General features: G+C 38.0%; 1 protein-coding gene across 1 annotated transcript; it reads left to right on the top strand.

Moving 5' to 3' along the window:
- Nucleotides 1-1235: 1235 nt before the first annotated feature.
- On the top strand, nucleotides 1236-20212 carry LOC117423196 (2-phosphoxylose phosphatase 1-like). Its single transcript, XM_034038696.3, has 6 exons — nucleotides 1236-1442; nucleotides 3621-3746; nucleotides 11295-11456; nucleotides 12830-12956; nucleotides 17508-17647; nucleotides 18649-20212. Exons 2-6 carry the CDS (start codon nucleotides 3644-3646, stop codon nucleotides 19578-19580), a joined length of 1464 nt encoding a protein of 487 aa, XP_033894587.1. The 5' UTR covers nucleotides 1236-1442; nucleotides 3621-3643; the 3' UTR covers nucleotides 19581-20212.
- The last annotated feature ends 5294 nt before the right edge of the window (nucleotides 20213-25506 follow it).

Here is a 25506-nt window from a genome sequence, read left to right as displayed (position 1 = left end):
ACAGGTGAAGGCTCAAGAACCATTTCTATGTGAGTTGTGTTCGGATCTGTATGCTAGCTTGTAGTTTGTGGTGAAGTTTGGGGGTTAAGTGCAAACTGTGTCGACAGAATCGTTTTGCCTCAGGGTTGTATGCAAACTGATCATGGCACTTTATACAGAAACAGACTGCATATTACATAACAGTCCCGTTCCTGCACTATTAAATATTTAATTACACAGATACAGCCAGGGTTAGGCAGCTCTAATTGAATCAGGGAAATAGGTCTGGCATGTCATATCCTTCTGGGATTAACGACTGAATAAACTGTACTCGCTTCTAAATTCGATAATTGAATTTCACTGTGCCACAGATTTGGAGGTCATGTGACCTTGATGATATCTTTGTTAATATCCTCTCAGGAAGAAAGGAAACCAGCCTTCATTCCTACAAAATAGAATTATAAATATTGGCCATCATATTATTTCAGATGCCAAGAGCAGGTCACATGGCATACAGCAGCATCTCTGTTGGAGCCCTGGAAGTTATACAGATGAGAGCAAGAAAAAAAAAAAAACAACAGATCTCCATGTCTTATACTGAACTTTGATATCAAATAAACTGTGGACATTATCTAATCTGACATACCCTTTAGACTTCATATAAAATGTGTGTCAGTTATGTGCTGCTTATGTACCGAGTCCGATTCAACAGAATTTGTCATTTGGCTTGCTGAAATCCCAATGCAAGTGAATGTCAGGGAGAGATTCCTCTTACGGTATAATTGTACTGCATGTATATCTTCTTTCATAACTCGCTGATTATGGCCCACTCAGTCCCTGAATGGAAAATGAACACAAGATATACTGCAGTTTCTCCAGAAATCCAGAAGATGGCATTATTCATCACTTTTTAAATCCAGTAAATTTGGGGCCAGTTCAATAAACCACTTCTAGGTAGCATAATGATTGAGAAGAAAGATAACTTTCAAAAAGCAAACCCTATATTTCAATGATTTTGACTAGCTGAGCTACATATTAGCGATTTAATTTTTTTACAGAACGATTAAAACGGACTGACTCCTATTTCAGGTTTAGTAAAACACAAACATGGCAGTATACCCTTTAGGCTACTGAGAGCTTTCAAAATCCAGTCTTCTTGTGTTCGCCCCCTTTTTGTTCATCACAGTGCCCTTGAAGGTTTGACCGATTCTAAAGACTACAACTGCCTCAAGTTTTGTGAACTGGATAGTGCAACTAGCTTACTTGACTGCACTTACAGTATTCTGTCTAAAGGAGGCGTGGGTGTCCTGGAAAAAAAAAACGACACTGATTATAGTAGCTTGCTGCACACTACCACAGCAAACCGGCTCAACAACCCAAAAAAAAAAAAAAAAAAAAAAACCGGAGCAACACCAGGCAGCCGATTCTCAACTTCTTATTTAATGTGTTCTCACTAGCAGAAGGTAAGGCTTGACGATTCCTTTGCTTCAAAACATTTCGTTTTGGGGTTGTATATGCGAAACAAGGTTAGGTTCTGTGCATCGAAATCAATGGCAGTGTTTTGTCTCAGTCGCTGTAGTCGTGGCTAGGAGATGTGGTTTACTCAGATATGGAAATTGTTGTAGCTACATGCACTTCCATTTCCCAGTCGGGGTGTAAAATGAATGATAGTACTGTAGCGAGACGAAGATATCAAGTAACAAGAGGCTTTTATTTAACTCGCAGCCTTTCGCGCTGCATTTTAAGTAAAAGTTAAGTGTTTTTTTTTATTGTATAAGCCGGGTTCCACTTGACATTCAGCGGTCGCTTTCCAGTGTGCGACACAGTTCGTAACATTATGCTGGAATATACCGCTTAATCGTGTTTTAAAATTTTAGGTACTTACCATTTCCTGTAAGTACCTATCATGTATGAGGCGGGTATTTATTCTGTATGCATGTTGTTTGGGGGGGGGGGGGGGGGGGATTTAAAACACTGCAATCCTGTGTTTGACAAAAGAGGAGGTCCTCCCTTCTGGTTCCTGTGGTACAGTACAAGAGATTTTGTGCTGTCATACGTCACATTTAAAGAGCAGCTGTATTAGTCTGGTCAGGTGAATAATGATCCCTGTCAGGCAGCACCGACTTGACAGCATGGCTGAGGCTCTGTGAACATACAGCAGGATAAAGGAGTTTACTGAATGTCACTGAATTGCTAGTTTGAATTTCAACACACCTGGTTTTGAGGCAATCTCTTGGAAAACTATGATAGCGACTGTGCTGTTTTTGAGATTTTTTTTTTTTTTTTTTCAAATATGTGCCTGTTAAAAATCATCATAGTACATTATACTGTATTATAGAACAACCCAGTCCCTTCATAATAACATATGCACGATGGGAACTAAAACTGTATATGTCTGTGTGGTGCTGTTGGTGGATTTTTGGTTATTCTAGGCGATTAACATGAAAAGTAATGTACTGCTGTACATTGTGTTCTCATTCAGCATGCATTCTTCTTAGCAACTTGTTTTCCCTCGACACAACTTCACTTCAGTCTATCTTGTTCTGTCAGCTCCTGTTCTAATGCTGAGAGTAAAGTAGACTGTACTATATTATTGATTAATGATGGAGCCTGTTTCCAAACTGAAGTAGGCAGTTTGAGAAAGCTTAATTGCCAACACTGGCGACGTTTTTTCAGTCAGGACCAGATAACATAAAGTAGTTTTTTGGAAACAGAGTTAAATATACAGCTAAAATTGCCTGATCAAGATGCATTCCAGGTATGCTTTCAAGGTCAACCATCACATTTTTAGCCCTACCGCAATTTGTTTTATATTCTTTAAAAAAAAAAAAAAAAAAGCTGTCCTAGCTATATTGTAACTTGGAGAGAAGGATTTCTGTAGGAAGCTGCACTGATCAAAGCACCATAGAACAAGACTGTGAGGTCAGAGTTGGCAGCCCCACCTCACAAACTGTTGAAGGCAGCACATACTGGATAAAATAGCGTACTGTATGTAGAGTTTGGATAACTAAAAATGATTTCTGCACCACATTCTGTATGATACTGCTGTTGCAGAATATGCCCACACAAAATGGCCCCTCAGCATACTGTGCCCATTCTACAGAACAGCAGCTAGGTCTCCAAATCATTGCTAATGCAAATTACAGTAGTAATTAAAACTCGGTCACTATGTTGCCTAAACATGTAACAGATGACATCACTTAAAAGGAAGTCAATAAATTGTGACAAATATTTTAAACCAGTCTAATTTTGCATTTATTGAAATGCATGTGCAAGTTAATGGATAATATGCATTTTGCTGGTGGTGCTTTTTGTCAAAGAGCATGTTTCGAGTAATGAGTAAAATATGTAAAGCCAGCCCCTGGGAACCTGAAGCACAGGGCTTCAGATTAAACATCTACTGCAGGTCTGCTACATGGGCCATCATTGGAGGAATGCTCTGGTATTGCACATTAGAGGAATGTTGGCATGGGAACCTTATCATTTTCAAAGATGGTATTGGATGTTTTGGTGCTGCCTCTTTGTGCATGCATAGATTTGCGTGTGTGTGTGTGTTTTTTAAAGAAGCCCTTGCTATCCCTTAGTGGTGTAGGTGAATTACAGTAGTTTAATACTTGCCTCTGTCTGTGTTTGTTTTTCAGGTGGAAGCAGGTGAAACCATGGCATGCTAACAGAGACATACAGAACAATGGTTGCTCGAAAACGGTTTATTTTCCTGCTGGCTGTGGCAGCTCTGTTGGCAATCCTCAGCCTCAGTCTTCAATTTTGTGAGTAACTTTTATAAACCTAGTTTTTAATGTCAGAATGGTTTCCTGAGCAGTTTTTTTGTTTATATTCAGGTTGGGTAACAGTTTATCCTAGACATAACGGTGAACACATTAAACATACAAAGACATCTGGTAAGGATTATGAACTAAGTAAACACTTTAGATGTGATTAACGTTTTAAGGATTCAAACGTGTGACTCTTTCTGCTTTGCATCCTTAAAAACAAGAAGTACAGACTTAGGCTATTTCTAAAACTTCCTAAATTAGGCCAGCATGCATTCTCTGCTATACTTTGTAGAGGCTGCAGTGGTTTATTGATTTTTAGTTTTATGTTTTTTTTTTGTAGAAGGAAGATAGTTGTTTCTTTTATTGCATTTCTTGCACTGCAACTGGTTTTATCTCTTTGTTAAAGTACTGGCATTTTTTAGGTTTCAATTGTCCTTGAAAGAAGGATGAACGAACGTGTTTGTATCTTTCTATTTGTATTCTAACAGTATCTGCTGTGAAATACTGGTCTTTCTTTCTTTCTTGCTTGCTTCCTTTCCTCTGAATTAATACAACAATTAACTCTGAGACACTGGGGCTTCACTTTAGCTGGTTTAGAAATAATTGCTATACTGTAGGAATACATTTCTTGTGAAATACCAGTGGAGTACTACTGAATAATGCAGACTCTTGCGATATACAGTATATAATTTATTTATATATTGTATAGCCTTGCCAATGCTGAGATGCTTTTAATTGGCACATTTTGTCATCGGCCTATTTTTATTGGCTCTGATGCATTCAAGTGGAAACCAATACAGATATAACAATAAGCATGGCATTCTGACTGACTGGCAATGAAGCGGACGGTATTAAATACAGTTTGGGTTACAGTTACTAATTCTACCACTCACAACTGTATTAACTAAATCACATGAATAACTTTAAACCGAATAACTTGTTTAATCTCTGCAATGAGTAATTTGTGAAACTAGAGTACCACCATAGGAGATACAGTTTGCTACAGGAATAGGCTGCATGTAATACAGACAGTAGCCATGTGTCTTGCAGATAACTTCCAATCGCTTGCAGTGAGCAGTTTTTTTTTTGTGATGGAAAGCTAAGTCTGTGCTTATTCTTCCCAGAATGTGAAAAAATGATATAAAAATACAGAGGTACTGTATTCTCACTGCAGCTGCCATATGTTTAACTTGCAGACATGCATGTGTACTGTAGCATGTGGGTAATAGATCTGAAGCATAAGTGCCTTTTGATGTCTAGGAATTGTATTCTAGTTAGCCACAGTGAAGAGCATTTGGCAGGGTTTGCACAGGACCTGCTAATAATGCTGATAAACACAGTTTCTTTTGTTTGGTTTTGCAGACAGTACCATACTACTACAGTAAAAGTGACCAGCTGTTCTTATTTGAGCAGTCAGACCCATGCTAATCTGCACTGAACTGGTAAACAAGTCCTTTCCTCTTATAGGAACTTGACACATACAATTACAAACCTGGATTTCTAGCAGTATTAAAGCAAACTAGTAAAATTCTCTGACTAAACCGTTTTTTTTAATTATTTTTTTTTTATACGAAAGTCTTTCAAACTGGATTTCTGCAGGGTGTGTACATCCAGCATATGTAACCCCATAATGGCAGCTGTAAATCTGTTGAGTTTATAGAATGAAAGCTACATTAGACAATCTTGTGCTACAGCAACAATGATATTACATGCTATAACATAGAGATGATGTGACTGGAGAAATTAATTAGATTTCTTGCCTGGGATAGGAATCCATATTTTTATGGCGCAAATAGTTATCCCACATGCTCAGACTGAAAAGAAAATGTCTTGTGTCTGGCAGCAGCCTAGGGCAACCCAGCACAGAGAAGCTACATTTGAAAATAGCCTGGAGAGAACTGTTCTCTCCAGAGAAGAATGTGAGCGACATCAGAGCCAGCAGGCTGCAGAATCTTGCATGGTGAGATATCACTTGATGTTGGGAGTTCCTTCTCTCTGTTTATTTTAAGTTCTAGCTGCCACTTGATTATCCACATTTAATGTTTCTCTACAGTAAAAAAGCATTGATCAGTACAACCTTGATTATCAGAAGCACCCTATTTTCAGTATCATAACTAAATACTTTGGATAAGGTTTGCAAGAGAAATAATAACTTAAGTATCTTAGACAACTTTTACAGTATACAAACAAATCCTCCTAAAATTACAATTGTCTCATGCATGTTTGTATGTTTTTTTTTTCTCCCTGCCATAGCTGGTTTCCATTACTGTGACGTCCTCCTCAAACTCAGTTTAACGCATGAGGACATGTGTTAAATTACTAACTCAAAAATGAGAAGCATGCTTGGGCATTAATAAAAAATACAAATTGTAAAATTTGCAGAGCCCTTTTCACAGTATTTGTATTGTATGTTAACATGGAGCTCCTCAAAGAAAACCCTAGATCTACCAATAAATACTCTACTCAATGAGATATTTGAACCTTGTGATCTAACAAAATAACCAAATCTAATCCCTGAAAAAAAAAAAAAAAAAAAAAAAAAAATATATATATATATATATATATATATATATATATATATATATATATATATAATCTGTTGCATACATAGCTTGAGTAAATACAGTGTGTGTATAATTATGGTTTCTAAATCTGGCAGTGCTGCAGAAATATAAATGGCTTTATTAAATTGAGTACTTTATTTAAGCAGGCAATACATTTATTGTGACCTTTTGTTCATTGCATGTAATCTGCTTTAAATCCTTAAACTGCAATTTCCTTTGGAGGGTTATTTTGTTCCAGCAAACTGATTAAAATATACAGTATACTGCATCATTGCTATCTGGGAGAGCTGCATAGCAGATGGGAGAGTGTTCAATAACCGGTACCCATATCACTGCTATAGATACAGTATGTGGGCAAGCTTGAGGACTGCTTACTGTAGATATCTCATCTGCACACACTTGCGGTCAATTACTGTACTGTAGAATTTTGTTTTGGAAATGGCAGGATTTTATATGAGTTTGTGTGGGTTGGAGGCTGGAGCATTTTGAATGCCATATAGCTGTAAATCCTCAACCACTACAGAAGGCATGGGTTCAGTCTGTGTTTATGCCAGAGTGGCATTGATCACTAAATAAAGTGGGATGCTCAAAACCTCAGAGTAGCACTTTCTGCATCTGATACTAGGTTTGATGGTCTTTTCCCAGACATTCATAATTTATAAATATAAAAAGCAAAGGTTTGGAAATGTTCATGCTTTAATTCCAGTTTAGTTATGATGATGATGATGGTGATGATGGTGGTGATGGTGATGATGATGATGATGATGTGACATCCGCTTGCTGTGTTGCATCATTCATAATGTTTCTGATGTAAACATTATGGGATTTTAATAACCTCCTCTTGTAATAGATTGCAGTTAAGATTCTTCTTGCTGAGCCTTTTTTTAATTATTTTTTTTTTTGGCACAGCTGATTAACAGTGAACTAACTTCTATTCTGGCAAACACGTTGTTTTGATTAATCTGCATAATTATAGTAGAATGTGACTTCTAAATATCTCTATTGACATGGTATTTATCCTTTTAATCCTCTTAGAATTGTAACCCTCTTCCCTCTTATATATGAATAAGAGTAGAGGACACCTGGCTACTGTTTTTGGCCCAGACTCACATGAGACTTGATGGAGCATGCTGGGAAATATTGAATGAGCTCTTAAGCATTGGCAATCAATGAAGGCATTCTCCCCACTGGTCACTGTCAGTAATTTACACCATGCTCTAAAGATGGATACAGGATTGTTTCTCCTATCAAACCGTTTATATCAAAGCACTGTTGTTGATGATTATTGAGAATGTCTTAGCTAGAATGCTGGTTGCCAAAATGATGCAACATAGCCTTTGGATCTTCATTTAAGAAAGAAGATGCATGGGTACATGATGCATCATTTTCCAGTTTGTTTTTTTAAAGTGACACTAAACGACAACACTTACAGTTGCTGCTGTCATGCACTGCATGTCTCCCTGCATCCTATAACTTTTTTTATTTTTTTTTCACAAAATAACAATTGTATTGATAGTGGGGAGTAGCTTTTACAGTATTTAGATACAGTACTGGGGAAATGTTATTAAATGAACACTTTATGGTGTATATTAGCTTGGCATTTTACCCCAGGTGATTAATGACACAGAACATGGGCAATGGATATCCAAAATAAAGTTAAATCGGCCATGTGTAGAGTTGATAGAAGATTCTACGATTCTTACCGTAAGCCCTTTCCAACATTCTAAAATCTGCTGTCCATCTGTAAGTTTTACGCATTTTCAGTGATTGTTTTATAAGCATTTTTTCTCTATGATTTAAGGCCAGATTCATACTTTTGTGATGAATTTGCCTCTCTGAACCCTCATAGGTAATCCAAAGATTTTGCACTAAACAATAACACGGTGGTGGATCCTTAACATTATTCATGGATAAAGCTATGATTTTGGCACAGTCATTTTTTAGTACATTTCACGGGCGAAAACGTCACAAAATGTAGTTTTAGCTACATCAACATACACAAGCTTTTAAATAATACACAAAAACCAACAATACAGAGACTATTGCTTTTGACAAGTTTAAATGTTACTTTAGAGTACAGAACATACAGAATATGCTTCAGACCCCAACATCATTTCTGGTCGGATTTGAGAGTCTCCGTCCCTGTAAGACAAGTTGGAATTACGTCATCTACAATCTTTTTTGGAAAGGCGTACAGCCTTAACAGATCGTCAAACGTTTTATCTGTCATTCTAAAATACCTAGAATGTGTCTCATTGTCACATACCTGCATCTCTCTGAATAATGTTTGAAATTAGCCCTTTCGGGTTCTCTTTTGGTTGAGAGGATGGATGTACCAGCAATGTCGTTTTAGATTTTTTTTTTTTTTTTTTTTTTTTAAACCTCTGGATAATGCATTCACCTGACGGCAGAATAGATGTGAGCTAAATTCACACTTAATTAATCTAAGGTGGAGTCCACATGCCAAAATAGTGTATTGAATCTCAAACTATTCCAACATTGCATATAAAAAAGGAGAATCATTTGAATTTAACACAATGTGATACCTCAAATGGTAGTTCTTTTTGAAAAATATTTGTAAAGATAAGATGGCATGTTGTCAATTTATATATATATATATATATATATATATATATATATATATATATTTATTTTAATTTTTATTTCTGAGGGTGAAATGATCCGTGCTGAGATTGCACCACTCTGTATTGTGGTAATTCAATTTAGACATCCTCCTCTAGCATCTTGCCACATTCAATAAAGTGATAACTGATAGTTTGTTCAGTCCCCAGGCGCATCCTGTTGTGTGCGTGCGGTACTGTTTAGCAAGTGCAGTTGTTAGCAGTACTGCGTTATGGCTGTAAACAAGGGGGTTTGCTTGAAAGATCACTCTTCTGTTGTGCATGAAGACACACTGCTCCTGCTGTCATGTTTGTAAATAAACTATTTGCATGTGGTTATAAAACAAGGTATTTTTTATTTTGAAATGATTTATTTGCCGGGGCACTGCAGCTTTAATGGAAAAGCTAAATCTGATTTCTATTATTCCCAAAGCCAAACTTAGGAACCTTCCTGCAGCTGCTACTCTATCCGTGGCTGAGCTGGGTTTGAATTCTTGACATGGAGAAAAGGTAAAAATCGTTGATCTGTAAAGAAGGGGATTATAGGACCATATGTGAACCCTGTAACGCTGCAAAAAAAACCCCAAAAAACAAGACTAATTTCGTCTGACAAGCTGCTTCAGTATTGTATTTTTTTTGTATCTGCTTCATAGCAGTTTGAGTACACTATGACTCGGCATCATAATCACACGTCTGTGCTTGTCAAAGATGTGGATGCAGGGGAGGATGAGAAAAAAAAGCATGTGCCTCATTGTAATTCCCTTGCGTACAAAATAATTACGGGAAACACCTCAAGAACAATAGCTGTTCTCGTCCGTGAGATATTAAATACCGAATGCGTTCATTGCACAGTATCACTGAATGATTTGTTTCTTTTTTTTATTGTCGTTTTAATTTAATGCAAACAAGAAAGAAATAATATATATATTTTTTTTTTAAATACCCCCCCCCCCCCCCCCCCCACAATCATTTAAATATAAAATTGTACATACAAATAAAATTGTACATACAGTAGTTATTTCAGTGCATCTCAACACGTAGGAAATATAGTATAGCTCATTACAGAACTTCTGTTCAGTCCAACAGCCTTCCAACATGGATGGCTTGGTGTGTAAGTTGTAAAGAGATATGCAATCAAAGTCTCTGTTTGTTTGTGGGATCTGCCTAGGCTTCACATACTGTACTGTTTCACATGAATGCTGTTTGCCTTGCTGCTGGTGTGAAACTGTCGTATTGGGGATCAGAGATACAACTACAGTACGGTTCTGTATGTGTAGCAAGTATGTGCCTTGAGTGTGGAAAAGCCTGTTATACCGTCATACTGGTGCGGTGTTATTGGACTTTTTAAAAATAAAAATGTAACTTTTTTTCTTTAGTGATATATTTAAAACTATAGGGTCTAACTTGTGATGTGTACAACAATGTGTGCTATTTCTAAACATACTGTAGTATTTACTGTCTAATTCTGTTGACTGACGCAGTATTGCGATGGGTACAGGGTGCAGCCAAGCACACAGTGGGGGGTGAAAGAATCTTTCATTTTCTTTTTCTTGTCACTAAACTTTGTGAAAGTAAAGCAATCCCATGCTGTGTCTGAGCAAAACTCTGAACCTTTCTATCAGTAGAGTCCAAATGCCAGCATGACAGCGATTCATCAGCACACTCGTCTGCAAGTCTGAACTTGCACACCTAAAAAGGGACCTTTACATTCAGTGGATGCTGTGTATAGTATTTGCCCTTTTATCCAATTCCACCCCAATCTCTACTTCAGTGCAATGGCAGAAGCCAGTTCATTTTTTTCACACTAAGAAAACTATGAATGAAATGTTGGATGGAGGAAGCTTCCTGACCTTTTTGTTTCGTTTCATCTCGATGGTTAGGAAGCCATGGTCTGCTGGTGCTGAATTTAAACATGCTCTCCTCATACAGTAAAGCTGTTAACGTTGTCGAGAAGATACATCCACAGTTGTCAAGTATGTTGCCAAGAAAAATAGATGTGGATCTGCTGTGCTTTTAAGAGACATCTTGCCCTTTTTAAAAAGCTGTAGTATGTATCTTTGGAAATATATATCTGACATTGAGAAACTAGGCATTCAGTAGGTGTGGGAACATACCCACAGCAGTAAAGGGTTAAAATTGCCAATGGTAGCTGAAAACCAATTACATCATCCTCTAAAATACACTTGTTTAATGGTTGTTCTGATATTGTTGTCATGGTAATGGGCTTTTGTGTGTGTGTTTTATTTTGTTTTTGAAGGGGAGTATAGACATTATTATTAAGTCTGTTCAGGATTGCGGAACTACATTTTTGACATGAAATATATGAACATATTATTTTTATTATTTTTCTTTAATAGTACACTTGATCCCTACACCACCAGTAAGAGAAGACCGACAGAATGTGAAAAGCAGGAAAAGGATAATGCCAGTACCACACACTGAGCCTCCAGTAATTGATCCAATTTATGAAGCCTATGCATACTGTAACATCCCCAACAACACGGAGCGTGGCATGGAAGGTAAATATATAGCAGTAGAATTTTCACTTGCTTCCTGGGCCGGGTGTTTTCTCAACCTGTGTAGGTGTGAATAATGAGAAGGACTCATACTTTTATGCAATGTTTAATTCTGTGTGTTTAATTATGCTTATGACTGCAGTATGTCCTTGTTCACACAATTGGGTCTAGTATGTTTTAATTTTCTGCAGGCTTCTATATATCTTGACACACTGTAAATACATGGGTTCTATCTTGCTTTAAAAAAGCTGGTAGAAATTTTAAAGACGCTTTAATTTAAACACAGCATGTACTTTTTTTTTTTTTTTTTTTAATTTAGTCATTGCCAATTAGTTTTTATTATTTTCTCCCCAATGTGAAATGCCCAATTATTTTTAGGCTCAGCTCACCGCTACCACCCCTGCGCTGACTCGGGAGGGGCGAAGATGAACACACGCTGTCCTCCGAAGGGTGTGCCGTCAGCCGCCCGCTTCTTTACACTCTGCAGACTCACCATGCAGCCGCCTCAGAGCTACAGCGTCGGAGGACAACGCAGCTCTGGGCAGCTTACAGGCAAGCACGCAGGCGCCCGGCCAGATTACAGGGGTCGCTGGTGCTCGGTGAGCCGAGGACACCCTGGCCGACCTAACCCTCCCTCCCCCCGGGCGACGCTCGGCCAATTGAGCGCTGCCCCCTGGGAGCTCCCGTCCACGGTCTGCTGTGGAATAGTCTGGATTCGAACTCGCAACATCCAAGCTATAGAGCGCATCCTGCACTCTAGCGAATGCTTTTACTGGATGCGCCACTTGGGAGCCCACAGCATGTACTTTTTGAATGTAAGATTGTTGTGCAGTTTTAGCCCTTCTCAATACCCCATATAAATGATCTTTTATTTTATTTTTTATTTTTTCATAATTCTGTGTTCAAAATGATCTTTATTTATTACTGTATTTTATTTAACTACTGTATGATTTAAAACCTCCTGGGATTTTATGTCATTATTTTAAGCTTTGCATTTAAATGGCTTTAGTCCATTGTCCCATTTACATTCTGCATTAAGTAGAACAGGCTATGTTTGCCCTATTTACTGTCTATTCAGTGTGCTTCTCATCACTGTAACATCTGTACGGAAACAGGTTTAGCTTGAAGTAAATACAACATTATTTACCTCGATCAAGTTTACAACAAGCTATTGAGTATTAGAATCTGAATATTAGAATATAACAGTATCATTTTTTTCAAGCACGTGTGGAGGATGCACTCAGTGGAAATACTGTACTTAAAAAAGAAAAACAAATGTATATAATTATTTATGTACTTTCTGACCTGTCTACATTTTAATACCATTGAAGAGGCAATCCAGAGCTAAGCATGGTGTGCATGTGTATTTTTCTTAGGTCACAGTCCTCCTGATTACAAGTTATTGTCTGTCCAAGTGATGATCCGCCATGGAGACAGATACCCTCTATACGCTATTCCCAAAACCAAGAAACCAGCGATCGACTGCACTCTGGTACCCAGCAGGTGAGTGCTCATCTCAGTGCAGTAATCTCTAGGGGATCACACAATCGGAAAACAGAAAAGCAACACAGTAGATGCTCTGCTTTCAGCCAAAAAGTTTGATTCACTGATTTGAAGGGTGAAGGACATCGTGTCAATACAATTTTGAATTGGTTCCAGATACGATTGTTCAAATTTCCGGTAATGTGGTTCTCAAGTGACAAGATGGCACGTACACATTCTGCTGGCCACATTCTGTGCTTCATTGTTATGGTGGGCAAATGGAAAGTATCAAAGGAGAGATTTTGTGCATAGTTCAAACTAAAACTGTTTCATTGAGGTCACAGACTACATGTGCTTTTAACAAGGAGAGGCTCAAGCGCAGCCAGTGTTTGCTATGTTCAGTGTCAGTGTTTAGTGAAGTATTATATAGTTACTGTATAATTATATATTCTGTACTTCCATTTCAAAGACAACCAGTCCTCCTCAATATAGCCACTATAAATATTTTCTTTTTTCAATCATTCAGGGTTAGGCAGATCTGTATTTGTAATCCCAGTCAACCAACCCTTAATAGACTCATCACTGCCAATAGGATGAAGTATTGTCATTTTACACAGAGATGCTGTAGGCTAGTTTTAACTGGCCGGTATTGCTTTTATTTTGTATTTGTTATTGTGTCAAACCAAGGTAAATAAATATACATAATAATCATAAAAAAATGGTTATGAAGTTTTACTGGGATCACGTTAACACTGAGTGTCTGTGTGCATATTGTGCAAATTATTATTATTTTTTTTTTAATGATACTTTTATGGTGTTTTGCCACTAAACTGTCGACACAGTAACATAGGTGTTGTGAAAAGGAATTTCAAGCCTATGTGCAGCTTCTATACCAGCCATTCTGACTGACACGTGATTTGTGTGCTCCCGCTACCAACTACCAGGCACTGAAAGAGACGACTGACTTTGTGCTGAAGTTTCCTGGAAATATCTTTGAAGCGCACATGTTTGACTGGCTGTGCTTATGTCATTAACATTCTTGGCTACTCTTCGAAGTATAGCAAGGATGCTGTGAGTAGTTTGTTTGAGTAAAAACATGATTTTAAAGCACTGCGAAGTACAGTGGTGCCTATTTTTTAGTCATTTTCTTCAAATATCTGAACAGTCAACTAGTGGGTTAATTATGAGTTATTAGCACGGAAACGCGTTTATGAATGTGCACTTTCAACACATAGGATAGGAACTATTACTAGAGATACGGTGACCCTTCTTGTTTTCCCATTTTATTTATTATTATTATTATTATTATTATTATTATTATTATTATTATTATTATTATTATTATTATTATTATTATTATATAATAGCAGATTCATATGGACATCTGGTGGTAAAAAATAAAAACTGAAGAAATAATAGTAAGACTTCATAGTAATTGTATTTGAGCTGATGTAAAACAAAGCATGCTGCTTTAATTTCGTATTATAATTGCAGTTGTGTAGGTCTCTAGTCGTATTTATTATTTGTTTGTTTAGCAGACGCCTTTTCCAACTTACAGAGACTAGGGTGTGTGTGAACTATGCATCAGCTGCAGAGTCACTTACAACAACTTCTCACCTGAAAGATGGAGCACAAGGAGGTTAAGTGACTTGCTCAGGGTCACACAGTGAGTCAGTGATTGAGCTGGGATTTGAACCGGGGACCTCCTGGTTACAAGCCCTTTTCTTTTATCCACTGGATCACGCCTCCTATACCTTTTATTGTGAAATAAATTGATACCTTTATTGTGAATTTTAAAAAAAGTGGGGAAGTTTCATTTTTATTCTCCTTTCTTGTCCTTTTTTTAATGCACACGCTCCAGCAGTTAGAATTCACAGTTGCTATCATCTTTCCTTTTAGTTTGATTAGAAAAGCAGAACCTGCACTGCTCTTCTAAAGGCTGCTGCCTGAGTCTGTCATTATTAAGTGGACACACTGGCACTGTTGTAGAAAGAATTGCCAAATCTAATACTTGCTTGTTTTTGGATGCTAGAAGCAATCAAAATGCAGCTGGAAATTTGTCAGAGAAACAATATGTAAAGGCTATAATTCTGTCGGCAGGAAGGTTTCTCTGGACGTCGTCCAATCTGAGCACCATTATTTTATAGTTTGGTTTAAATGGATAATGCATTCATAACGTTCCTCACCTGAGTGCCAAAAAGATCTACCAGACCATTTGATTAATGTCAGGCCAAAGCAGATTATTAATCACTAAGCTTTGCTCAGGTTAAACAGGATTTCAGTGTTTCATATTGGCATAAGGAATACATTTTGTGGACTTTTGAAAGTGTACACACACACGCGACACAAAAAGATAACAGAGAATACATTATGATTTTGGTAATTCTCTTTAAAATGTCTTTTTCATAATAGCTGGGGGAAAGGGGTAAGCGAACCAAGGCAAAATCCCACACAATATGTAGCAGACAAAGTATAGCCTTAACAGTTAGAATGGACGGCTTCGGCCAGATCGTCTTGAAATGGAAAGTAAATATCTATTATGTTTTCAGTAATGGTACAGTGAGCTAAGCTATGCTTTAGACTGTTTGGAATTCAGGATTTACAGCTGAACAAACTCTTGCTATTGAAACCCTACAGCAGAGACGTTTAAATCCACTCTAAATACGAGAGTGTAGATTCAAAAGACATTCGATTTTTTATAACGTTTCCTTGCAGCCCACTCGCTACTTCTGAAAGAAAATAATACAAGAGTTACAAAGTGTAAAACACATTATTAAAATAATAAAGAAATACTGCACTAAGCTCTTCTTTATTTTTTCGGCTGTAGGGAACCAAGCCTCGCCTCACCTGCCTACCCGCTGCACTGTACCATTCTGTGAGCCAAACGTTCATTCTACTGCTATCTCGTTCAGAAGAAAACGCATTAAAACTTATGGATCCCAACAAATTAAAAAATGAGTATATAAAAACGAAAGCAATTCAGTATCAACCAACATTCAGTAAATTGAAAACACACGCCTCCTAATGGTATTTATTCATTTTTATAAGACGCAAAAAGTGTATTGTAATTTGACACAGATGGATAATATACTTTGTGTATTGGTGGAGTCTTCCAGAACCTGTTAGCCCTTAGGGATATGTGGTTGGAACCGCATTCTTCCAGATGTGTGAAAAAAATATACAAGATCACCTTTTCAAACCAGGACATCTGCTAAACTGCCAGTGTGCACTTCTGAATTTCACTCCTGTATCTCTGAATCCCCAATGTTATTATTACCACTTCACTAATGCTAAAGGGCCAGGATTCAGAGACATGTCTAACCTCTTTGAAGGCTGAATAAGTGTTTTACAAGGTAGACTTGATTATTCACAGAGCAGCAAGTGTACTGCTGTGCCAAGAAAGTGTCGGATTGTAAACTAATTCCTGTTGGCAGCAACAGGACTGCATGGACGCTGAATGCGTCCAATTGGGAGAACCTTTTTTTAAAAAAAAAAAATTAAAATATATTTTTGCCTGCAAAAGCATTATTTACTTATCGCACAATCTTTGATGTGCCTCATACATAGACTCCTTTTTGCTGAGCATTATCAATATAACAAATTACAAATCCCTCTTTTTGACCTAGACTAGTACTGTATTTTAATCAAGTGTTGAAAGCTGCTTTTTTGAGGAAGTGTTGGTGCACCCTCTGGTGTTTGTCAGATAACATTACAAGCACATGTTATTTTGAACAGATTACCAAATCACATGTGGGCTGTACACTGTCCCTTATATAAAAGGGTCCGTCTGTCTGTAGTGACCACTCTGACTCCCCTAATCTCTATTCTATGCTTGATCATATGCATCATACACATGGGAGGAGTCATACGCAGCGTTATGAAGCGTTCTTACCTTTGTATAAGTTAGTGATGAGCAGATGTGTCAGCCGCACAAAGAGCACAGCGTGTGGTTTTCACTAGCAGAATAAATGATTTTTTTTTTTCTATGGGTAAATATCGGGACTTTCTTCCTATGCATCGGGACGTGGGACATTTGCTAGGAAATCGGGACTGTCCTGACCATATAGAGACTGTTGCCTTGTATGCTTTGTATGAGCATAGTACATTTTTCATTGCATAGTACATTTTTCATTGTATTTCTGCTGTATGATTAACCGTGCATGAAGTGACACGCTCGTTAGCTTTTTTTATTATTACCTTTGTTAGCTGTCGCTACTGAAGTGAATCTGTCTGTTGCATGGATGAAACGGTCAGCTGATGATCCCATTACATATAAAGAATTGTTTTCTTAAGGCTTTATTTCCAGACATGTATTCTGTAGAATGGTAGGCAAAACAATGTAAGCTAGTTAAAACATGACAGTATGCAGTGTTTGATACCAAGCATAGTTTCAAACCTCAGCATTCATTATAAAGTGCTACATCTTCTCATACCAAACAATCTAACTTTTATATATATATATATATATATATATATATATATATATATATATATACACACACACACACACACATATATATATACACACACACACATATATATCTTTTTTTTTTTTTTTTTTTTGTCTTTTAGGAAACCTTCCCACCCTCAGCTGGCAGCTTTTCTAAGTCACATGTCCAAAGGATCCAAGGGCCGCTTGGATAGTGTACTGAGTGGCCTTCCACGCTTCCCCAGTCATTCTGTTTGTGAGATGGGAGAGCTCACACAGACAGGTACTCTTCCCTTCCTCAATACAGCACAGTATAGGACAGCATGTGAAAATGAGTTCTAAGTTACATGTCACGCACATCACAGTGGGATTAGGTATCGCAAAATATGACTTTTATATCCTGTATAGTTTTAGTTTTCTAAGGATTTTATTTATCGACGGTGGTTAAAAGAGAAAGATGAGATATATACATTATTTTTTTTATATTTTTATAGCTCAGCATTTTTATTGTATTTACATTTGTTTAAATGTTGGTACTTTAGTTGTTATAAGAAAGGTGGAGGGGGGGGGAACAGTGGTTCTTTACAGCTGAATGTCCTTATCCTTCTCCCGTCGGATGAAAGGGTTGTATATTTCCATGCAAACGGGTTGCAAGGAACTTGCTGACAGTGGTTTGATGGGGCGGATTACATTTGCTGTGTCTGTTAATCAATAGGATAGACTACATGTTGATAAGAATGCTGCCGCAGTTAACATCAAAACATCAAAGGCTGGAAGTCTGGTGAACTCTGTAGCGATCCATTTAGTTAACCCAAGACTTGATAGTCAATAACACAGCCTGGCAGCTCCCCATAATTTTTTAAGCACATGCCACCTGTATTCCTACAAAAGCAACAATGGCTCCTGCTACCTAGCAGAATGAGGTCTGGAATTTTAAATAGCAGGCAGAACTAAAACTTATTTACATTGTCGCACACAAATTACCGTCTACAGTATCTAGCATCGTCTGCTATGCTGTGGTTAAAAACATGACTACCAGACAAACTTTCATTGTGATTGCTTCAGTATTGATCCTCATAAAGCTAAACTGTCCTATCGTTTGTTGGCTGAAGCCCTAAAACTCTTTTTGGATTAAGATGACCAGTTTGAAATGACAGACCTAAAGCCTGTACTTGTCAAGTCTGCAACGGGTCTGTGTTTTATGTCCTAGTGTTGCTATATAGCAGTACTGTATACATGTTGGCATGAAAACAGAAATGCATATTTTCTTGTTTTTATTTGTAGGTGTTGTGCAACACCTCCGTAATGGGCAGCTCTTGCGTGACACCTACATAAAGAAGCACACACTTCTACCTGACAGCTGGACCAGCAAGCACCTGTATATAGAATCAACTGGGAAGAGCCGGACCTTGCAGAGCGGCCTGGCCTTGCTCTACAGTCTGCTGCCTGAATTCGATTGGCAGAAGATCTACATCCGCCACCAATGGAGCTCCATCTTCTGCTCAAGCAGCTGTGACTGTCCAATGAGGAACCACTACCTGGAGGAAGAACAGAGGAGGCAGTACAGCCTGCGTGTCAAGAACAGCCTCCTGGAACAGACCTACGTGGACATGGCCAAAATAGTCGGGGTACCCACGAGGCAGCTGAGGGCCTCCAACCCCATTGACTCTCTCCTGTGCCACTTCTGTCACAACATCAGCTTCCCCTGCACACAGAATGGCTGCATTGGCTTGGAGCACTTCAATGTCATCAAGAGCCACCAGCTGGGCGATGAGAAGGAGAGGCACGAAACGAAAGTGTACTACAGATACTCTCTGCTGGCCACCCACCCCATCCTGAATCAGACCGTGACGCGCATGCAGAGAATCGCAGAGGGTCGGAGTGAGGAGGTCTTTGCCCTCTTCTCAGCCCATGACGTTACTGTAGCCCCTTTGCTAGCTGCTCTGGGACTCTGTGAGGCTAGGTTCCCCAGATTCGCTGCTCGGATTGTCTTTGAACTCTGGCGGGCCCCCAAGGACAAGAAAAGCCTTTTTGTTCGTGTTCTTTACAACGGCGAGGATGTCACTTTCCAGACCTCCTTCTGTCAAAAACACAGCAGGCGTTCCAGTCAGCCTCTCTGCCCCTTCCAGAACTTCATGAATTTTGTGAAAAAGGACATGTTTGCCATCTTCAACAGCACTAATTATTATGACGCTTGCCATAGGCGGGCATTTTAAAGAGATGTCACTGTAGAGTAAAACAGCAAGTTTTAATGCTATATTGCAACATTGAAATTGGTCATATTGCTTTTTAGAGCTGTATTGACCTTTTTTAATTCCTGGAAATCAAAGGTGATTTATGTAGCTGAGCAGCAAATGGATTAAAAGAATGTAGATTATGCTACAGATACAGCACACTAAATCTTAGTCTATCACACACACTGTTTTCACTTTATTGTGTCCTGGAATGCAGGACAGTTTTCTGGATATAGAAATCACGTTTTTATCCTCTGTACTACAAGAACAAGGACAAGAGAATAACCAGTAATATTTGCAGGCATCCCTGGAAAACTATATGGAATAGTGGAATTAGTATTTAGTATTGTTTAATGCACAGCTGTACCAACCTTAAATCATCCATCGCTACATGTGCTGTTTATCTGCAGGTCTTCACATTGTACTGTAATGGTATAACATGGTAAACTGTAACTAAATCATGTATACCTTTATACCCTACTAGATACTATAGAAACCTGGTTAATAATACTTATTTTGTGGGTACAATCAGAGAACCACGGGATCGAGCGATGTTTTTTTTTTTTTACATTTTTGGCTCTCTGTGGTTTGCAATAGAACCATGAGGCCCGATACCTCAATGACTGCAAGTTCTACATCTAAAAGTCTCTGTTTAGTACAAAATGTGCAATAGCTTTCTAAAACACAGAGGGAGAGTTACCGTTTTACTGGAATGTATTTATCACATTACTCTGACTGTACTCCTGAAATGGGTCCTTTCACTCCCAATACAGTAGCTGCCCTTTTATTGGAACAGGCTTCAACTACAATCGGGATGATGTATTCAATCGGGAAGACTTTTAAAATCCTGGCTATTATGGTCAATGCCGGAATTCTGATCTGTTTTAATTTGCACTGCATTTGTGATGTTAGTGATTTCAACCGCATTCCATCTATCTAGCCAGTGTTGTTTGGGGGGGGGGGGTGAGTATAATAATTCATTTCAACACATGAACAAAAATAAATAAATATTTGTATGAATAAAGAGCATTTGAGTTCTTGAAGACTTGTTTGCTTTTATTATTTATTTTAAATATCTTCTTAGTGCTGCGGTATCAAAATAGTTTATTCTACTGTCTATACAGTATTTCAGAGAAAAATTTGACAGTGAACTCAGTTAAGCACATTCAGTGGTGCAGGGGCGTTACTTAGACATCTGTTGCAACAATTTTACAAAGCTGGCCCGTGCAATGACCTTCACCTCATCCCTGAGACCATTTAACATGGTGACTTCATATTTGAACGATCACTCTATGCAAAATGTTGTTGACCATGATATTGACTTAATATCTGTTTTTTGTGGTCGTTTTTTTAATGTGACATTTAAGTTTCGGGCATACAGAAAAAATAACACTATCCTAATAAATAAATAATAATAAACAAATATCATTCAATATGGGCCAACTTTACATCTCTGAACAGATCCATATAAAGATTCCATTTTGTTTTCACTTTTCTCCTGTTTTAAAATGTATAATACATTAGACTGCTAGGGGGAAAAAAGGTTTCAAGAGCCCAGTCGTACCTATGCATGTTAATTCACCCAGCTCTCACCAATTTAATTTATTAATGATTTTTTTTACATATATTCAAAAATAAAGTGCCACTGCAGTACTAGTTTATGCAATATTTGAAATACATCCTGTCAGTACATGCTTAGGACATACGTTAAAGAAGAAAACCCTTTTTTAAATGTCATTATTTGCATCAATTAATATGTTATGTGGTTAATTAGCAATGGTTAGCCTGGCTTCCAAGTTAATTGAATATAAAATAAATAGAAGGCGCCACATTGACTTGTAAATGGTATTTTTTTTAATGTGTTTAATTGAATTTGGGAGGTAAAAGGAAATGTAAAATAAATAAGTTAGCAGAAGCACTTAATATAAAGTACTTATTACTGCTGCCTTCAGTTCAGGGTCTTTGTAAAGCACTGTATGTTTCTGAACGTCCTTTTTAAGGTCACTTGCCTTGATGAAATCGCTGTAGCATAATGCAATTGCAGGCATGTTTCTTTTAGCCTTGCAAGTGCTTTAGCACAAATCTGTGCAGCAAGGATATACTGCAAAGTAAGCCATGAGCATTAAATGTATGATTTAAACCCAACTGTGTTATACAGCTAAAATTAAACTGAGACATTAATGGTGGGGAATACTGGCAGGGCATGAATTTGCGTAAAAAAAAATGATCCAACAGTTTATGAATAGGCACAGGCATTGATGTCCAATTGTCCAATTGTCTCTTGAATTTTTTAAATGCATGCATTTCACGATTCATGTCCAAACCATAGATTCTTCTTCGTTCTGCTCTCTCTGCTCCTGAACATTGGCACCACCTTAGTTCTGATTGCGCAATAAAAAGGAAGCCATTGTTGACGTGGAGGTGGGTGGATTCCTCTGGTGAGTGAGCGATATCTAAAACCTTGAATCTTTCCATTACTGCTGCTGGGCTCTCTTTCCGGCAGCAGGCTTGCAAAGTGCATATCAAAGAGACCCCTTTAGGCTGCGGTGGGTGGCAACTCAATGCATCTGCTTATCGCTGGTTTGAAGGCTGGAGGTCCGCCAGGTCTGCAGTGACTGAAAATCATTTCCATCTGGTAACTGTCCAGAGGTGTAACCTGCATGAAATGAGTCCTGTGTAAATCTGCTGCACGTCCCAAAACCTGCATGACTATTTGCTCCTTGGCCTTTTAATGAGATCCTGTCCCTGAGGTTCTGTGTTTGTATGGACACTCTGTACTTGTTCTGATTTATACCAGTACTCCTTGATATTGCAATAATGGCTCATTATGTAGGTGGGAGGATTCAGTTTGGAATAGGTGTCACTGTAATTATGAGCTATAATAAACACTATGCAAATACATGACTCCAGCGCATCATTGTGCTCACTAGGTTTAATTTACAGTTCAAGGCTCAGAAGAAAGGTTTTATAGAGCTTAGAGAGGACTTCAGAGACAGACACAAAATCAATAAAGTCACTGAGCAAGAAAAATGTAATATTTCATTGTAATATAAAAAGACAGACTGATGGGCGATACCCAACAAATAATTGAATGCGCAATTTAACTAAAATCCCACAATGCAAGATTTTCAAAGTCTGACCTATTTCAGGAGGATTTACAAGAACTATTATTGCTGTTTAAAAGTTATGTTGAGTAATGGTCAAGGATGGCCACCACATATATCATAGCTGATCAGAATTATGCTAATGCACCTATCTGGTGTAGGTGGGTGTCTGTACATATCTGATCAGCTTTAATGTTTATAAATGAGCATGTATTTGTGAAGGAATACATTGATGTTGATTTATTGGTATCTGATGAGATTTGTTACACTTTTCATTTCTTGGTATCATAAAGAGGATAACTTGATTTATTTGTTTATACAGGTTATAAATGCAGCTACAGTTTAAGATCGTTTTTACAGGGGGTGCCTGCCAGCAACAGTAGCTTACACAAAAATAAATAATAACTATTTAGCTAATGACTAAAACAATCAAGATAAATGACATGCTTAGTACCGGTCATTGATTGGTGTGTTAATGACTCAGTGCAGGGCATACCATTTGTGGATCAGTGCGGGGCATACTGTCTTGTCTTGAAGCACTTGTCTGAATAATGCAGTTATTCTATAGTCATCAAGAACACACAGGTTTTAGCTGAATTGCCTATGAGATGGATTATTTCCCCACCCAAGCATGAGCGTTTATGTATTTCAGTGATACTCTGGTAAATTCCTGCATAGGTGGGATCCCAGAGGATCTCGCCTGGTAGAGGCATGCCTGCGTGGTGTGCAGGGTAGGCCATGCAGCCAGGGGACCGCAGGTTTGCATCAAGTTGACAATCTTGGCTGGGAATGCAATGGAGTGCATCACATGGGTCCTGGGGAGCTCCTATGGGCTGGTGAAGGAAAACTGTCAGGGACTGCTTCACCTAACTGTGCTACAGCCATTATAATTCACGTGCAAGGGCAGTTATTACTGCAGAACGTCACATTTAAATGAATGCTCAGATAGGTTACCTGTACAGTCATCTTCAGGTAAACACATTCATTTGAACAGTACACAAATTCCGCTCATTAAAAGGCTGTGCATCGCAATAGGATATTCACAGATGTTAACAATGCATCTCCTGGAATGAATTCAAGGGCAACCAATAGCAGGTGAAGCCTGATAGATAACACAATTATAAGCTGACAATGTGTGGGAGATGGTAAAGACTACCCTGTTTTCTGGCACATGGTGATAGATGCATCTGGGCAGCATCTGTTTAAGTTTTGAGTAGGGATGCTGAATCCAACATGCCATATGTGAATGTTTTTTTTAAGACTTTAATGAATATAAATGAAATGCTGGTACAATATGGATCCGATTAGACAAATATTAATAATACAAAATTACAATCTTTTATTATTCAGTGAATTATTCAGTAAATAAGAACAGATGTGATCTGATACAACATTTAAGGTCACCTTATGTGATTTAGTTTCTAAAGCTTAGACAAGTGACAGAAAAAAAAAAACGTTGAAAAATGAAGGTAAGGTGGGCTACTTATTTATTACTTACAACTTATTTCCTGAATTCATTAAAATGCCAAAAAATACAAAGCACCACCAAGGAGAATAATTTCTAACTTCATGAAAACTGAGAAGATATTTTACAGGTACCAGATAAGTGAGAGTAAAGTCAGTTACAGTTCATATACATTAAAATGTATGAAGGCACAATATAAATGTAGCTATCTTCTATCTTCATCTATGAATCTGCAGTAAGTGGGTCAGTTTCTATTCAGGATGTGGCCACTTTGTTAGGAATGGGAGAACTCCATACGCACTCCACTGTTCAGGTCACTATAGCTTGCTCCCTGTTTGAATTCTGTGAGATATTGATCTGTTGTCTTCTTCCATCAGTCTCCAGTCACTTCCAACCGCACACACAGACCGCTCAGTATCAGGTTATTAGCCATGCTTCCACAGTGGACCTCGACTTTTCGCTTGCAGTCTGGGCTAAGGATGCTCAGACTAGTCAGCTGCCCATTGTCCCCTTTCTAATGTGGCAGCTTTCTAGTTATTAACATTGTGAGTTTTTTTTTTTTAATGAAAAAGAAAGAAAAATCGCTAATTGAACGCAATTGTTGGCTGAGGTTAACAGGAGGATTCTGGTGACTAACTTGCTGTTTCAGAGTCCTTGAATGAAAGTAAAAGTAATATGTACATAATACAGCCTGTTCCATATATTGTATGAACCCTGACAACACTATAAGCACACATACAGCATATTAACACACAAATACTATCCCAGTGAAAGAACTAAACATTGAGACGTAGCATTTTGACTTTTATATGACTGTAACTGAAATATATGTTTAAACCTTTTTTTGTTTGTTATTTCCAGCAAAATGTCACAATGCCAAACTGATACCAGTAGTAAGTTGCATATAAAGAGAATGATATTTGCCCTTGACAGCACGGTTTAGGGCAAATTAGGGCTTATTGGTAAGTGGTGGTGTGGAATCAATGCCAGCTCAGCTATCTAAATCAAGCAGCAAATGCATTAGTCAAAGCTTCCACAGACTTCCACACGAATCCTGGCACTACATCTGTAAACAGGAGTAGAAATCAATATCCGTTGTCAGCGAAATTATTTGTTTCTTATGACATTTATCTAGTTGTCTAAGTACAGCCTTCTAGCATCTTATTATTTAAATGTCATGGATCTGTCACAACAAACAACTGTGAGAATCAAACTCGAGGCTCAAGCACTGATTAGCTGAAACTCCAATGTCAGTGCAGTAAGGGCTTGGATGTTTACAAGAATGCAGTCTGGAACTCTTCAGGAACTTACTAGTAATCTATATGAACAGAACAGCAAA

The sequence above is a fragment of the Acipenser ruthenus genome, chromosome 17, assembly GCF_902713425.1.
Source record: "Acipenser ruthenus chromosome 17, fAciRut3.2 maternal haplotype, whole genome shotgun sequence".
Lineage (NCBI taxonomy): Eukaryota > Metazoa > Chordata > Actinopteri > Acipenseriformes > Acipenseridae > Acipenser > Acipenser ruthenus.
This window is presented reverse-complemented; position numbering and strand designations above follow the sequence as displayed.